General features: G+C 45.3%; 1 protein-coding gene across 1 annotated transcript in view; it reads left to right on the forward strand.

Moving 5' to 3' along the window:
• Window positions 1-6,056: 6,056 nt before the first annotated feature.
• The window catches only part of LOC137349296 (zinc finger protein 850-like), a 58,353-nt gene continuing 47,982 nt past the window's right edge, over window positions 6,057-16,427 (forward strand). Inside the window, exons 1-2 of the mRNA XM_068014840.1 lie at window positions 6,057-6,153; window positions 6,756-8,552. Of these exons, the coding sequence (XP_067870941.1) occupies window positions 7,152-8,552 (1,401 nt within the window). The 5' untranslated portion in view covers window positions 6,057-6,153; window positions 6,756-7,151. The remainder of the gene's footprint in view (window positions 6,154-6,755; window positions 8,553-16,427) is intronic.

Raw genomic sequence — 16,427 nt, forward strand, 5'->3', positions numbered from 1 at the left:
AATGGCATTTCAAGTGCTCATCTAAATACTTCTTAAATGTTGTGAGGGTTTCTGCCTCTACCACCTCTTCAGGCAGTGTGTTCCAGATTCCAACCACCCTCTGGGTGAAAACATTCTTCCTCAATTTCCCTCAAAACCTCCTGCCCCTTACCTTAAATCTATGCCCCCTGGTCACTGACTCCTCCACTAAGGGAAAAAGTTTCTTCCTATCTAATCTATCAATGCCCCCCATAATTTTGAGGTGTGGTGCCCAGAACTGAACACAATACTCCAGGTGTGGTCTAACCAGGGCTTTGTTTATCTCAGTGCTTTTCCAGTCACACTGATACCTGAAATCTTTTCCCACAGACAGAACAGACAAACCTTTCTCCTTCCACATTCAAAGGCCGATGATATTCAGGTCCTGATGAATCGAGTAACTGTGTCAGATCTTGATGTGATGTTTGGTTTGAGATTCCCCGTCTGTGTATTCTCCCTTTCTAATCCCCTGTAAAAGGAGTTTACAAAAGCCATCACTGTCAGTCCAGGATAGAAATTCACAACATTCCCTCCTCCTGCTTCCTGGTCCAGGATGACTGCGCACGTGCCCTGCTGCACATTGTCCCCTGGAAATCTGCCGGCCGTTAACCCCGGGCTTGTCACCGAAGAAGACCCGCAGCTACCGTCCCGCTCGGTGCAAATGCAGGACGGGGAGCTTCTTATCGGAGGTGTTGAGGCCCACACCGCGTGTTTCTGAAGCTTCCCCCGCCCACCCACCGCCGTTTACCAGCTGCAGATGTGACTTGCACCATGCCCACTCCAAACACTGTTCTGTACCGTGTCTGCACAGTGGTCTCCTGTGGTGTGAATAGGGAACCTTCCTCACCATGTGGAATGTTGGGTAAAAGCTCCGTCATTGAAGCCCCAAGTGAACTGTGATTTTTTTTGCTGTAATGGGGTGATAAATGGGCCAGACCAATATAAAATTAGGAAATAAATTATACAGAAACCCAAGTGCATGGACTCCCCATGATCCACCAGAAAGAAGGGGAATGGGAACTGGGACCAATCCAGATTCCCCAAAACAGCAGCAATAACAGCAGAATCCAACCCCTCCAGTCACATGTGAACTCAGTGGTGTGTCAGTATGTGGGGTGAATGAGTGAATCTCTTCACACACACACACACAACATTTAAACAGTCTCTCTCCAGTAAGAATGTGCTGATTATGGATCAAATCCTTTGAACTTTGAAAGCTGGGATGTTAACAGGTGGGAAAACTGAGTAAATCCCTTCACACAGGTGAAGTATCTGAACGGTCTCTCTCCAGTGTGACTGTGATGGTCTATCAGTAAATGGGATGACTGAGTGAATCCATTTCCACATTCAGCTGGTGAACACCCTCTCCCCGACGTGACTGCACCCAGGAGTTTCCAGCTCAGACTGGAACTGAATCCCTGCCCACAGTCAACAACAACAATGTGCATTTATATAGCACCTTTAACATAGTAAAATCATCCCAAGACTCTTAAAGTCATAGAATGTTTACAGCACAGAAAGAGGCCACTTTGCCCATTGTGTCTGTGCCGGACGAGAAATGATCCATCTATTCTAAACCCACCTTCCAGCATTTGGTCCATAACCTTGCAGATTACGGCACTTGAGGTGCATATCCAGATTCCTTTTGAATGAGTGGAGGGTTTCTGCCTCAACTCCCTTGCAGGCAGTGAGTTCCAGAACCTCACCACCCTCTGGGTGAAAAAGTGTTTCCTCAACTACCATCTAATCTTTCTACCAATCAATTTAAATCTATTCCCATTTGTCACTGACCCTTCTGAATAGGCCCTTCACCTCCACTCTATCCAGGTCCCTCACAATATTGTACATTTCAATCTGATCTCCCCTCAGCCTTCTCTGTTCCAAGGAGAATAACCCCAGCCTATCCAATCTTTCCTCATATCTGCATTATTCCAGTCCTGGCAACATCCTCGTAAATCTCCTCTGTACCCTCTCTAGTGCAATTACATTCTTTCTGTAATGAGGTGACCAGAACTGCACACAGTACTCAAGTTATGGTCTAACCAATGTTTTATACAGTTCCAACATAACCTCCCTGCTCTTGTATTCTATACCTTGGCTAATAAAGGAAAGGATTCCATATGTCTTCTTAACCACCTTATCGACCAGTGCTGCTACCTTCAGGGATTTGTGGACATTCACTCCAAGGTGCCTCACTTCCTCTACACTTCTCAGTATTTGCCCATTAATCGTGTATTCCTTTGCCTTGTTTGACCTCCCCAAATACATCACCTCACACTTCTCCGGGTTGAATTCCATTTGCCATTTTTCTGCCCATCTGACCAGACCATCAATATCTTCCTGCAACCTACAGATATCCTATGCACTATCTACCACACGACCAATCTTTGTGTCGTCTGCAAACTTCTTGATCATGCCCCCGACATTTACGTCCAAATTGTTAATATATACCACAAAAAAGCAGGGGACCCAGTACTGAGCCCTCCAGTCGCAAAAACACCCGTCAACAATTACTCTTTCCTTCCTATCACTGAGCCAATTTTGTATCCATCTTGCTGCATTTCCATGCATCCCATGGGTTTTTATTTTTTTTTAAACCAGTTTGCCATGTGGGACCTCTCAAAAGCCTTCTTCACAGGAGCATTACTACTTTTGAGGTCCTGCTTGTCAACTTCCGACCAGCTCCCTAAATTCTGACTGCCGGACCAGATCCCTCACTCAGGGTGCTCTGCAACCTTTCAGTGACATTCTTGACCCTGGCACTAGGGAGGAAGCACACCATCCTAGATTCACATCTGTAACAGCAGAAACACTTGTCTGTTCCCCTAACTATTGAATTTTCAATCACTATTGCTCTTCCAGTCTTCTCTGTGTCCCCCTGTGCTGCTGAGCCACCCGTGGTGCATGGATTTGGCTCTGGCTGCACTCTCCAGATGAACCATCACTCTCATCAGTATTCAGAGCTGAATACTGGTTGGAGAGTGAGCTGCACTCGGGGGTCTCCTGCACTACCTGCCTGTTTCTTCAAGACTCCCTGTTGGCCACCCATTGCCTCTCTCCCTGCATACTCTCCAGCTGCGGGGTGACCGCATCTACAAACGCGCTATCCACAAAGCTCTCAAACTCACAGACATGCCGCAGTGAGGCCAGCTGCTGCTCAGGCTCCAAAACCCAGAGCTCGAGCGGCTGCAACTGACAACAGTTCCTACACAAATGGTTATCCAGGACACAGGAGGCGTCCTGGAATTCCCACATGGCACAGGATATGCCTCAAGCAGGCTGTAAGAAGAGAATCCATCGGGGTGAGGCCTCAAGGGAAGCTGTAAGAGAAGGCAGCCAGCAGGAGAGAGAGTGGGGGAGAGAGTGAATGCCTGCTCTCTCAAAGATATACAGTGGAAGGTTGTGGAAACCTGAACTTTTTTTTTTGAGTGTCAAAGGTGTGGAGGAGCAAAGGGCCCACAGAATCATCGGAAATCACATTATCCACAGGTGGTCAGGTCAGAGGTGCTTGGAAAAGGGAGCAAATAAAAATATTGTTTTTTTTTAAAAGTCTGGGAGATCCAGACCATTGCAACAGCGAGAAATTTGGACTTTTAACTGCAAACGATTTTGTCATCAAAAAGGATTGCGTAACGGATCAGCATAGTGAGAGATATTCAAGTGTTGAATAAGTAAAAAAAATACTTTTGATTGTAATTTGGGGTGTCAGCTATTTACAAAGTTCTATTTAGTTAATTGGGGATTTCGTTTAGTTGTTATAAGACTTAAAAACGTAAAATCTTGTGTAATTTATTAAATAGGTGTTCATATCTCATATTTTTCATGTTGAGCATCTCTCTGAGGTCATAACAACTAGAAAATGGATTAATCTGGACACCTCTTTTTCAGCTGGTACAGACACAATGGGCTGAATGGTCTCCTTCTGTGCCATAAATTTTCTATGTTTTCTATAGCACAAAATGTGCACTGTAGAGATAAAAACAAGAAATGCTGGAAATAGCAGGTCCAGCAGCATCTGTGGAGAGAGAAACAGAGTTAACGTCTCAGGTCAGTGACCCTTCATCAGAACTGGCAAATATTAGAAATGTAAAAGGTTTTAAGCAAGGAAAGCGGGGGTGGGGCAAGAGATAACATCAGAGAAGGTGTTGATAGGACAAGGTCACAGAGAATAACTGACCAGAAGGTCATGGAACAATGGCAAACGGTATGTTAATGGTGTGATGAAAGACAAAGCATTAGTACAGAGAGGGTCTTAATGGACAGAAAACTGAACAGCCTGGCCCCAAAGTACAAACATGAAGAAAATTGGGTAAGCACAGTAGAAACAAACTAAACAAACTAAAATAAAACACATAAAAAAGAAAAAATAACTAAAAATAAAAAGGGGAGCCTGTCGTGCTCTGAAATCATTGAACTCAATGTTCAGTTCGGCAGGCTGTAGTGTGTCTAATCAGTAAATGAGATGCTGTTCCTCGAGCTTGCGTTGATGTTCACTGCAGCAATCCCAGGAATGAGATGTGGGCATGAGAGCAGGGGGGGGAAGTATTGAAATGGCCAGCAATCGGAAGATCGGGGTCGCGCTTTCGGACTGAGCGGAGATGTTCCGCAAAGCGGTCACCCAGTCTGCGTTTGGCCTCTCCAATGTAGAGGAGACCACAGTGTGAGCAGCAAATACAGTATACTACATTGAAAGTACAAGTAACTTGCTGCTTCACCTGAAAGGAGTGTTTGGGGCCTTGGACAGTGAGAAGATAAATGGGCAGGTATGACACCTCCTGCGATTGCAGGGGAAGGTGTCGTGGGAAGGGGACGAGGTGTTGGGGGTAATGGAGAAGTGGATCAGGGTGTCATGGAGGGAACTATCCCTTCGCACTTTAGAGGTTGGAGCAGTCCTACCATTTCTCTAATCAATGATAAACCTGACTATTTAAAAACAAAAAAGACTCACCAGCTACTCACTTTCCTTCTGTTGGTGTCAGTTAAATCTAGGGAAGCTCCCCCTTATTCTGCAGAAAACTGGAATGTTTAATTTCCAGCTCCTTGGAATAACTTCCCAACTTTGGAGAAAGGGAAACAAAGTTACAATACTTACCAGCCAATCAACTCACAGGCTTCCTGACTCGGTGGAAAACGGGAGAAGAAACCGGGAACAAAAACAAGAAATGCTGGAATCACTCAGCAGGTCTGGCAGCATCTGTGGAAAGAGAAGCAGAGTTAACGTTTCGGGTCAGTGACCCTTCTTCGGAACTGGGAGAAGAAACCGGGAAGCGACGGCTAGGATGGAGGAGGAGCTGCACCATCACTTTAATGGTGCCACCTCCCTGGCTCCGGGGCCCTCGCCGCACGTCCGCTGAACCAGGCGCCTCTGATTCGGTGCCTGAGAGCCGCTGAGACTCGGTGTTGCCCAGGCCTCTGCCCCGCTTCCGGAAGCCGCAGTGCGCATGCTCCCCGCGGACAGCTCCAGTTGCGGGGCCCTTCGACGCCTGCGCGTTGTGGCCTTTTTGATGGAGATAGGCCGTAGTCCCCCGCGCGGGGCATTCTGGGGAGTATATGCTGCCATTTCTATGTCGCAGAATAAACGGGATGTTTATGTTTCAACTCAGACAAATAAAATAGAAAAAAAGCGAACATACACAAAGGACGCGTTTGCTGGCATCATGCGCAAATGCAGCCTCATCGACTGAAACGTCACTGCGACATATCAGGGAACTGCTAGGAATAAAAATGGTCAATTTGACACAAAAAAACGAATTAATCCCAAACCGCCTTAGTGGTCGCGATCGCCACATTCAGTTTCCCGCTCAATCACTGCTTCTCTTCCCCGCTCCCCCTCGCGCCCGTCTGCTCGCTATTTCCGACTACTTGCCGCTCCCACCCGCCGCTCGTAATGGAGGGGATTCAAACCAACATTCTCGGCGCGAAAAAATGTTCCCTTTTGACTCCGCAGCAGTCCAGTGCGCAGGCGTAGCGCGTTTTCGGGTGTGGGGCATGCGCATTGCCGAGCAGTGTTTGGGGCATGCGCAGTGTTACTACAGGCCGTGGCCAGGCCTTTGTGAGTTGCATCTGGGGATATTAGGGCAGGTACACACACTGCTGCACCATCACCTCCTGGGATGTTTTACTGGAGTCGCGTTGGTGAGTGTTTCTGAACTCTGTCTCCCTATCCCGGTCGGTCCCTGACCTTTTGTGTAGGTCTTTTTTGTTGCATCAGTTTGATCTGCAGTGGAGATGAAGGAGCAACTGCTGGCTTTAATCCCGAGTACTTTGGAGACCAGTCAGGCCCAGCAATTTTCCCAATATTTAATTGGAGGAAATTTCTGTTTATTCAGAACTGGATGACAGACAAGTCAGGCTGGTGTGTGACTTGGAGGTGATGGTGTTCACATACACCTCCTACCCTGGTCCTTCTAGATGATGGAAGTTGAGGGGTTGGAGGTTCGTCAATGTTCTGGTCCAGTAGTAAATATACAAAATATATCTCCTCTCGATGCCCCTCCCACCTCTTTCTCTTTCCTCGTATAGAGGCAGATTCTTGTGTCTGTGGCAGGTTCCCTTTCCTGAAGGACATTAATGAACCAGTTGGTGTTGTACGTCAATCCAGCAGCTTTCATGGTCACTTTTTCCCAGTGCCGGCCCCATAAATTACCAGATTCCTTCAGCTCCATTTCACAACCTACCCTTTGTGTTTTTGTGGGTTCTCTCACACTCTTTTTTTCTGTTTTAAATCAATTTCACAGGATTTTAAAGGGGAGGAATTGCGACCGTGAAATGCAAAGCAAACGTCAGATCAGGATCTGAAGAAGTCGCCCAATTTATCATAACCCGAATATTTTGAACGTGAAAGGAAAAAGCAGCGATCACAGTGGGGAGAAACTTTGCATATGTTCTGTGTGTGGAGGAGGTTTCAGCCGATCATCGGGCCTGTTGAAACACAAGTGCAGTCACACTGGGAAGAAACCATGTAAATATGGGGACTGTGGAAAGGGATTGAATTATCCAATTGAGCTGGAAACTCATCCACATAGTCGCACCTTGGAGAAGCTGTTAACTTGCTCCGAGTGTGAGAAGGGATTCACTCAGTCGTCCTACCTTCTGACCCACCAGTGACATTGCACTGGGGAGAGACCTTTTAAATGTCCAAACTGTGGGAATTGCATAAATGTTCTGCTGAACCGATGTCCCATCAACGTGTTCGCACTGATGAGAGACCATTTAGGTGTTCTCACTGCGGGACTGGGTTCAGGCAATCATCTGATCTCACTGTACACCAGCGTATTCACACTGGGGAGAGGCCCTTCACCTGCTCCGAGTGTGGGAAGAGATTCACTCAGTTATCTCACTTGCTGGCACACCAGCGTGTTCACACTGGGGAGAGGCCATTCACCTGCTCTGTGTGTGAGAACAGATTTGTTGATTCATCCACCCTGCTGATACACCAGCGTGTTCACACTGGGGAGAGGCCGTTCACCTGCTCAGAGTGTGGGAAGGGTTTTGCTCAGTCATCCAACCTGCTGAGACACCAGCGCATTCACACTGGGGAGAGGCCATTCACCTGCTCCGAGTGTGGGAAGGGATTCACTCAGTCATACAACCTACTGACACACCAGCTCATTCACACTGGGGACTGGCCATTCACCTGCTCCAAGTGTGCGAAGGGATTCAATACTTCGTCCGCCCTGCTGACACACCAGCGAGTTCACACTGGGGACTGGCCATTCACCTGCTCTGAGTGTGGGAAAGGATTCACTACTTCTTCCGACCTCCTGAAACACCAGCGCATTCACACTGGGGAGAGGCCGTTCACCTGCTCAGAGTGTGGGAAGGGATTCACTCACTCATTCACCCTGCTGAGACACCAGCGAGTTCACACTGGGGAGAGGCCGTTCACCTGCTCAGAGTGTGGGAAGGGATTCACTACTTCATCAAACCTTCTGACACACCAGCGAATTCACATGGGGGAGAGGCCATTCACCTGCTCAGAGTGTGGGAAGGGATTCACTACTTCAGCCGACCTGCTGACACACCAGCGAGTTCACACTGGGGAGAGGCCATTCACCTGCTCAGAGTGTGGGAAGGGATTCACTCGGTTACCCGCCCTGTTGAAACACCAGCGAGTTCACACCGGGGAGAGGCCGTTCATCTGCTCTGAATGTGGGAAAGGATTCACGACTGCATCCCACCTGCTGACACACCAGCGAGTTCACACTGGGGAGAGGCCATTCACGTGCTCTGAATGTGGGAAGGGATTCGCACAGTCGTCCACCCTGCTGACACACCAGCGAGTTCACACTGGGGAGAGGCCATTCACCTGCTCAGAGTGTGGGAAGAGATTCACTCGGTCATCCCACCTGCTGACACACCAGCGAGTTCACACTGGGAAGAGGCCGTTCACCTGTCTAGCTTGTGGGAAGGCCTTCACTCAGTTATCCACGCTGCTGACACACCAGCGAGTTCACACTGGAGAGAGGCCGTTCACCTGCTCAGAGTGTGGGAAGGGATTCACTCAGTCATCCCACCTGCTGAAACACCAGCGAGTTCACAAGTAACTTGGATTAGATGTTTCCGCTAAATGGCGGATTTTCGACATTGTGGTTTCGGAAATCCACTATTGGCTTCTCCCTTTCCTTTTTTATTCCATTCCGGACAACCACAAAGCTGTTTTTAAGTCATCTTTATTTTTTATTTTCTTGCATCTCGATGAAAATGAACTTCAACTAGGAAAGTAAGTGGGTGGAACTGCATACTCCTTCACAACTTCAGTGTGTCAGTCTTCTGTAGATGGCTGAAAAGGAGATGTGTGTATACACAGACCTGTCATGGGGAAGGTGTTAGAATCGATCATTAAGGAGGCTATAGCTGGGCACAAAGAAAACTCAAGGTAATCGGAAATAGTCAGCATGGTTTTGTGAAAGGGAAATCATGTTTAACTAATTTATTGGAGTTCTTTGAGGAGTAACAAGCGCGGTGGATAAAGGGGAGCCCATTGACCTACTGTACTTGCATTTCCAGAAGGCATTTGACAAGATGCCACATAAAAGGTTATTGCACAAAGTAGAAACTCATGGTGTAGTGGGTAACATATTAACATGAATAGAAGAATGACTGGCTGGCAGAAAACAGTCTGCATAAATGTGTCATTTCTGATTGACAGGATGTGACCAGTGAAGTCCTGCAGGGGTCTGTGCTGGGGCCTGAACTTTTTACAATTTATATCAATGACTTAGATGAGGGGAGCGATGGCATGGTAGCTAAATTTGCAGATGGCACAAAGATAGGTAGAAAAGTATGTTGTGAAGAGGACATAAGGAGGTTGCAGACCGAAATAGATAGGTTGAGTGAGTGGGCAAAATCTGGCTGTTGGAATACAATGTGGGTTAATGTGAAGTTGTTCACTTTGGCAGGAAGAATAAAAAAGCAGAGTATTTCTTAAACAGAGAACGACTGCAGAACTCAGAAGTGCAGAGGGATCTAAGTATTCTAGTGCATGAGTCACAAAAAGTAATCAAGAAGGCTAATTTGAATGCTATCATTTATTACGAGGGGAATTGAAAATAAAAGTAAGGATGTTATGCTTCAGTTATACAGGGCATTAGTGAAATCACACCTCGAATACTGTGTGCAGTTTTGGTCTCCTCCTTTAAGGAAGGATGTAAATGCGTTGGAGGCAGTTCAGAGGAGGTTTACTAGACTGATACTTGGAATGAGCAGGTTGTCTTATGAGGAGAGGTTTGACAAACTGGGCATGTTTTCACTGGAGTTTAGAAGACTAAGGGGAGATTTGATTGAAGTATACAAGATCCTGAACGGTCTTGACAAGGTGGATGTGGAAAGGATGTTTCCTCTTGTGGGTGAGTCCAGAACCAGGGGACATTGTTTTAAAATTAAGGGCCGCCCTTTTAGGACAGAGATGAGGAGAATCTTTTTTTCTCACAGGGTTGTGCAACTTTGGAATTCTGGGGCAGAGAGAGAGAGAGAGAAAGGTGGGCAGATAGAGAGAGAGAGGGGGCAAAGAGAGGCAGGGAGAGGGCAGAAAGAGAGGGAGGAGGGCAAATAGGGGGCGCTGAGAGAGAGAGAAGGGCGCTGAGAGAGAGAGAAGGAGGCAGAGAGAGGGGCAGAGAGTGAGAGAGGGGGCAGAGAGAGAATAGAGGGTAGAGAGAGAGAGGGAGGCGGAGCAGAGGGAGAGAGAGGGGGCACAGAGCGACAGGGGAACGAGAGGGCGAGGGAGAGAGAGAGAGGGGGGTGAGAGACTGGGCCGGGGGAGCAAGGGGGCGAGAGAGAGGGAGGGGGGCAGAGAGAGAGGGAGGAGGGCAAATAGGGGACGCAGAGAGTGAGTGATCAAAATCACTCCTAACAGAATGGCATCTATTCAGAATAATCGGCATCACTACAAGAAGCGTGCGGGCAAACATTGACTACTTGTGCAGGCAAAACAATGCCAGGTATCTCACTAAATCAGTGTCCAACATAGTGACCAGAACATAAGTCAATAAATTAGTCTTTTAAAGCTTCTTCACAAAAATGCACCTTTGATTAATAGGAAGATAAATTTTAATGCCTTTATCTTTCCGAAATTGGCTCATCTGCCCTCCATGTAAGACAAAAATTGGAATGTGGACCCCCATGCGAAAAGGTTGGACAACACTACTGTAAACCTTGAGTCAGTGTGAAGCTGTCTTTTGCACCATAGTGATGCAAGACAAGGAGTATAACTCTGGTCATCTTTCTTCAATGTGTGGTTTGGCATTGCTTACGATTATCTGGAAAAGGCTGTCCTGCACCACAAGTGCTGTGTATTGGCTACAGTGCAACTTTCCTGTGAGCTCTCTGCAGTCACTATAAATGGTCACTGGGCTTCTGAGGCTGATGGCACAATACTCTGTACATGTATGAATATGTATATACAGAGTGCTGCCTTTCTCCAAGCTAACACAATAGTTATGATTTTCAGCTCACCTTGCTGTTAAATGCAGCTGCCACTGCACCAATTGATGCAGTAGAACAGGATCCAGAAGTGTTCATCACTGTTGGGATATACAGCTGTCCATTGGACCTGCTGCATTGTCACATGGCCATTACCAAACTTTGGAGCCTGATTTGGGGATGATGCAACAGAACCTCAAACCTGTTACTGTCGAGGTTGTCGTCAGATGTCGCTCGATTCGAGGATGACGTCGACTCAAGGTCGCGGGTTTCTGCCATGGGTCTTCAGGTCACTGAACAGGCCGATTCTTGACCCGCAGATCTTTGGGCACATGGGGCAGGACGTCCCACCAGGTCGTGGGACCCGGAGTGCAGGATTTGCTTCCTAGGGGCACAACACTAGTCTCATTACTTTTCCACTGTCACTCGTAAGATCTGGTACAATCTTTACGTTGCATAATATTTGGACCCTTTGAAGAGGAAAACCACACCTTTAATTATTTTTCATTATGATTATAATGAGATCTGCACTGCAAACAAGATTATTTTAGTTTAGAATTTTATAATGTGACTATTTTAAATTATAAAATCTACCATGAGTCACGACATTTAAAAACAAGCATTCTATCTATAGAGGCACCACATTTGCTAAAGTTAATAAAGTTATTTGCCTCTTTTGTGCTTGGAGGTAAATAATTGTCCAAAAGAAAATTGGGTCAGGAGTATCACATGCTCCTAACAGAATGTATGTGATATTCATGACCATTTAAGTTGATGGACTGCCAATCTTCAGGCTCATAACTGGCAGACAATCCTCCCTACATGGTTTTACTTTCTACTTCGTTCAGGTGATTATGTCACAGCACAAAATAAGAACAATTACCCCACTTTTGTTCAAGTTTCTGGATTGTTGATGTTTCATAAATGTTCACTTTTTATTCATTTATATACCTACTGATCAGTGCACATCACTTACCAAGACACCAGAACATGCCATCTGGTAAGTTTATATATATTGCTTTCCATTAAAGTTGACACATCTTCACAGAACACCTTTTTACATGAGCAAGCTATAAATAGGGAGAAGCAGGACAGCCCTCACCCCTACATTTGTTACTTGTTTTGTGAAATACTCTCCCTATTAGTGTCAACTGCTGGATAACTCTGATTACATTTCTATCTGTTTATACATGTCTATAAAGTGTCTGTGTGCCCAGATTTAACTAAGTTGTGATTTGTAACCAATAAATGATGTTTCGGGCATGACTTGTAATCTGGTATCTTGGTGATTTGTCAAGAAAGATTTAATTCACTCACTCAGCAGCTTGAGAGGAACCAGACTGAGGTTTAATGAACATAAGAAATAGGAGCTGGAGGAGGCCATTTGGCCCTTCGAGCCTGTTCTGCCATTCACCAAGATCATGGCTGATTTTCTACCTCAACTCCACCTTCCCGCACTATCCCCATATCCCTTAATTCCCTCAGTACCCAAAAATCTATCAATCTCTGTCTTAAATATACTCAATGACTGAGCATCCACAGCTCCCTGGGGTAGACAATTCCAAAGATTCACAACCCTTTCAGTGAAGAAATTTCTCCTCATTTCAGTCCTAAATGACCGACCCCTTATCCTGAGACTGTGACCCGGTGTTCTAGATTCCCCAGACAGGGGAAACATTTTCTCAGCATCTACCCTGACAAGTACCTTAAAAATCTATTATGTTTCAGTGAGATCACATCTCATTCTTCTAAACTCCAGGGAATATAGGCCTAGTCTACTCAATCTCTCCTCATCGGAGGAGATGGAGCATAGTGGGGGTGCTGTAGCATAGTGGTGTAAGTATGTTTGGGTAGCTGGACTTTAGCTTAACTTGACCATTTTCACACTGCATCCTCTGTAATAACATCTCAAGGTCATGTAAGCCATCTTAATATTAACACTTGACCAAAGAAGTCATTTTTGTGTCTTGTATCAGCAACTTAATGTATTAAGTAGTAACCCATCAAGAAACAATGATTACAACTCAATCAAGTCCATTGCTTTGTAATTAATGAATTAAGAATCATGCTGGAAAGAATGAGCTTTAAAAGTATTAAGTTTAATAACTAAGTCTTAATCTTGTAAGTAAGTTCAGTGTCAGTAGTGCTGTAAGTCACTGTGAAGCAAAGTCAGCAGAAAAAGTATTGTGACCCTCATAACATTCTTAACTTTGCTAAAAGAGAATCAATATCTGTACAAATTCATACTGTCCAAGGAGATAACAACCGTAATGAATAGAACTCGTCACAGGTTTTTATCTCAATTATTGGCAAAATGTTTTATCAACTAAGCCCCAAATTGAATCCTGAAAAGGTATTGTTGAGTGTAAGGCAGCAGACATGAGGGTTTGTGTCTTATTTTTAAAAACAACTGATGGTGTGCTTAAAGAGACACTAAGATGCCCGAAGAGGATCTTTGAACAAAGTATAAAGCAAGGTTAGGAAAAAAGTGTGGTACAGGTACAGACACTATTATTGGGGTGTCTGGCTAAAAACCCAAAAGCATCTCTTGAGAATACAGTCAAATTCATTGGAGAACAGGGTAAGGCTAAAAAATGGAAGTTAGATAAAGTGATGACTTTGATTGTGTTTGCAACCTCGTACTGTGCGCGGTGAGATAACAAGGCCATCATAGCAAAGGATGACAAAATGGTAGAACAAGAAGAACAGATATCAGAGCAGTAAAAAACAGATGTCAGAACAACAACATCGGAACGAGCTTCTGCAGAGTCCGGAAGCCTCGTCTGCAGCATTTTTGCAACAACTAGAGTTTAATGCTGTTCAGGTAAGATTAACACTGCAGAATCTTGAGCAAGTCAAGTGTCAGTTAGACACCCTTACCAAAGAAAATAACAGACTCACTAGACAATTGGAAGATTCACAGGGAGCCTCAAGAGAATCTCTCCAGCCCCCCCAAAGAGAGGCAGATCACCAACACTGTCACACTACCATTCACCAGTGAAAAAAAACAGCTGGGAAAACAAGATGCAGTCATAGCTGCGGTAACCATGGGGAAACCTCACCCAGATTATGGCCCGGAATCTGATGACTTTAGTGAAAATGTATATCCTCTCCTTCTACATCAGGTACTCCACCCTATCTTAGCAGTAACAAAGAGGAAGTCCCAAAAATCCCCTGTGAAGAGAAAGGTCCGCTTGATTTCCCAAACACAAAAAACCCAGATTGTGTCCTAATCAGAACTCGAGCGATTCCTAATGCACCAGCTCCGGGTGCATATCTTCAAAGTCCACAGAATAACGCCCCCCCCCCCCTCCCCCGCAACGAAAAAAACTCCAGTTAGATTTGGAAAACGCAAGGAGAACCCCAAGCGGTAACTTTTTGAACTGGAAGGAAGGTTGGGCAGACAGCAGACTGTGGTCACAGCCGTTACGCAGGGAGGTGACATACCTGATGTACAACAGAGTGACCCAGAGGCACATGTGTCAGACTGGGATTGGCCAAATCCATCATCGCCAGTAGAAATGATTTATCCCCCACTGGTTAAAATGAGGGAATCCCCCATGGCATCATCAAATACTGCTCCTGTGGAAAAATGGCCCCCCACTAATTGAAACAAGGGACCCTTCAAAAGTACCACCTGGGATTAAGGAGAATGGCTAAAGGGAAAAGAAATAAGCTAAAAATCCCATGGCAAAATGTGAGAGCTGCTGTGAGAAAGTCTTTTTATATTTGTGTATGCCTGTGCTCTGGTTTGCAAAACTTAAAGTCTTGAACCCTTTGTTGTCTGGTTTCTAATGTTGAAAGCGTAAGTTTGCCGGTGATCCCCTCTATGTATCTATGCCCACGTATATCTTTGTGGGAAACAAAATGAATTTTATTGTTGAATCAGTCAAAATATTAAAACACAATTACACCAACATATCTAATTTAAAATCGGAGTGTTGACTTTTAAGGAGTTACTTTTGCTAAAGCATTGGTTTGCCTTGTAAGAGATAAAACTTCAGCCTTGAAGAGGAAACCTGGCAGAAATCCACTTGAACTTTTCAAAACACTGCGAGAAAAATCAAATCAAAGACACAGATGACTGACTGTTTCTTTCAAATGAGGCTAAATCACAAACATCAATAATTGAAATTTAGTTAAAGGGAGAAAAAGGGATAAAGGACGTATGGGAAGGATTCAGTCCGTTTAAAGTTTGTTAAAAAGGGACGTAGAGAGAAAGCAGGGAATTATAGACCAGTCAGCCTGACATCGGTAGTGGGGAAAATTCTAGAGTCCATTATTAAAGATTTTATAGCAGAGCACTTGGAGAACAGTGGTAGAATCAGGCAGAGACAGCATGTATTTACGAAAGGGAAATCATGCTTGACAAATCTACTAGAATTCTGCAAGGATGTAACTAGTAGAGTTGATGAGGGGGAGCCAGTGGATGTGGTGTAGTTGGACTTTCAGAAGGCTTTCGACAAAGTCCCACGTAAGAGAGTAGCATGTAAAATTAAAGTGCATGGGATTGGAGGTAGTGTATTGCGATGGATAGAAAATTGGTTGGCAGACAGGAAACAAAGAGTAGGGATAAATGGGTCTTTTTCCGAATGGCAGGCAGTGACTAGTGGGGTACCACAGGGATCAGTGCTAGGACCCCAGCTATTCACAATATATATTAATGATTTAGATGAGGGAACTAAATGTAATATCTCCAAATTTGCAGATGACACAAAACTGGGTGGGAGGGTGAGTTGTGAGGAGGATGCAGAGAGGCTTCAGGGTGATTTGGACAAGTTGAGTGAGTGGGCAAATGCATGGCAGATGCAGTATAATGTGGATCAATGTGAGGTTATCCACTTTGGTAGCACAAAGAAGAAGGCAGATTATCTGAACGGCTATAAACTGAGAGAGGGGAATATGCAATGAGACCTTGGTGTTCTTGTACACCAGTCGCTGAAGTTAAGCATACAAGTCCAACAGGTGGTAAAAAAGGCAAATAGTATGTTGGCCTTCATAGTAAGAGGGTTCGAGAACAGGAGTAGGGATGTCCTGTTGCAATTATACAGGGCCTTGGTGAGGCCACACCTGGAATATTGTGTGCAGTTTTGGTCTCCTTACCTGAGGAAGGATGTTCTTGCTATAGAGGGAGCGCAGCGAAGGTTTACCAGACTGATTCCTGGGATGGCAGGACTGACATATGAGGAGAGATTGAGTCAGTTAGGATTATATTCGCTGGAGTTCAGAAGAGTGAGGGGGGATCTAATATAAACCTATAAAATCCTAACAGGACTTGACGGGGTAGATGCAGGAAGGATCTCTGCGATGGTAGGGGAGTCCAGAACCAGGGGTCATAGTCTAAGGATATGGGGTAAACCTTTCAAGACCGAGATGAGGAGAAATTTCTTCACCCAGAGAGTGGTGAACCTGTGGAATTCGCGACCACAGAAAGCAGTTGAGGCCAAAACATTGTATGTTTTCAAGAAGGAGTTAGATATAGCTCTTGG

This window comes from Heterodontus francisci, chromosome 34, assembly GCF_036365525.1.
Source record: "Heterodontus francisci isolate sHetFra1 chromosome 34, sHetFra1.hap1, whole genome shotgun sequence".
Classification (NCBI taxonomy): Eukaryota; Metazoa; Chordata; class Chondrichthyes; order Heterodontiformes; family Heterodontidae; genus Heterodontus; species Heterodontus francisci.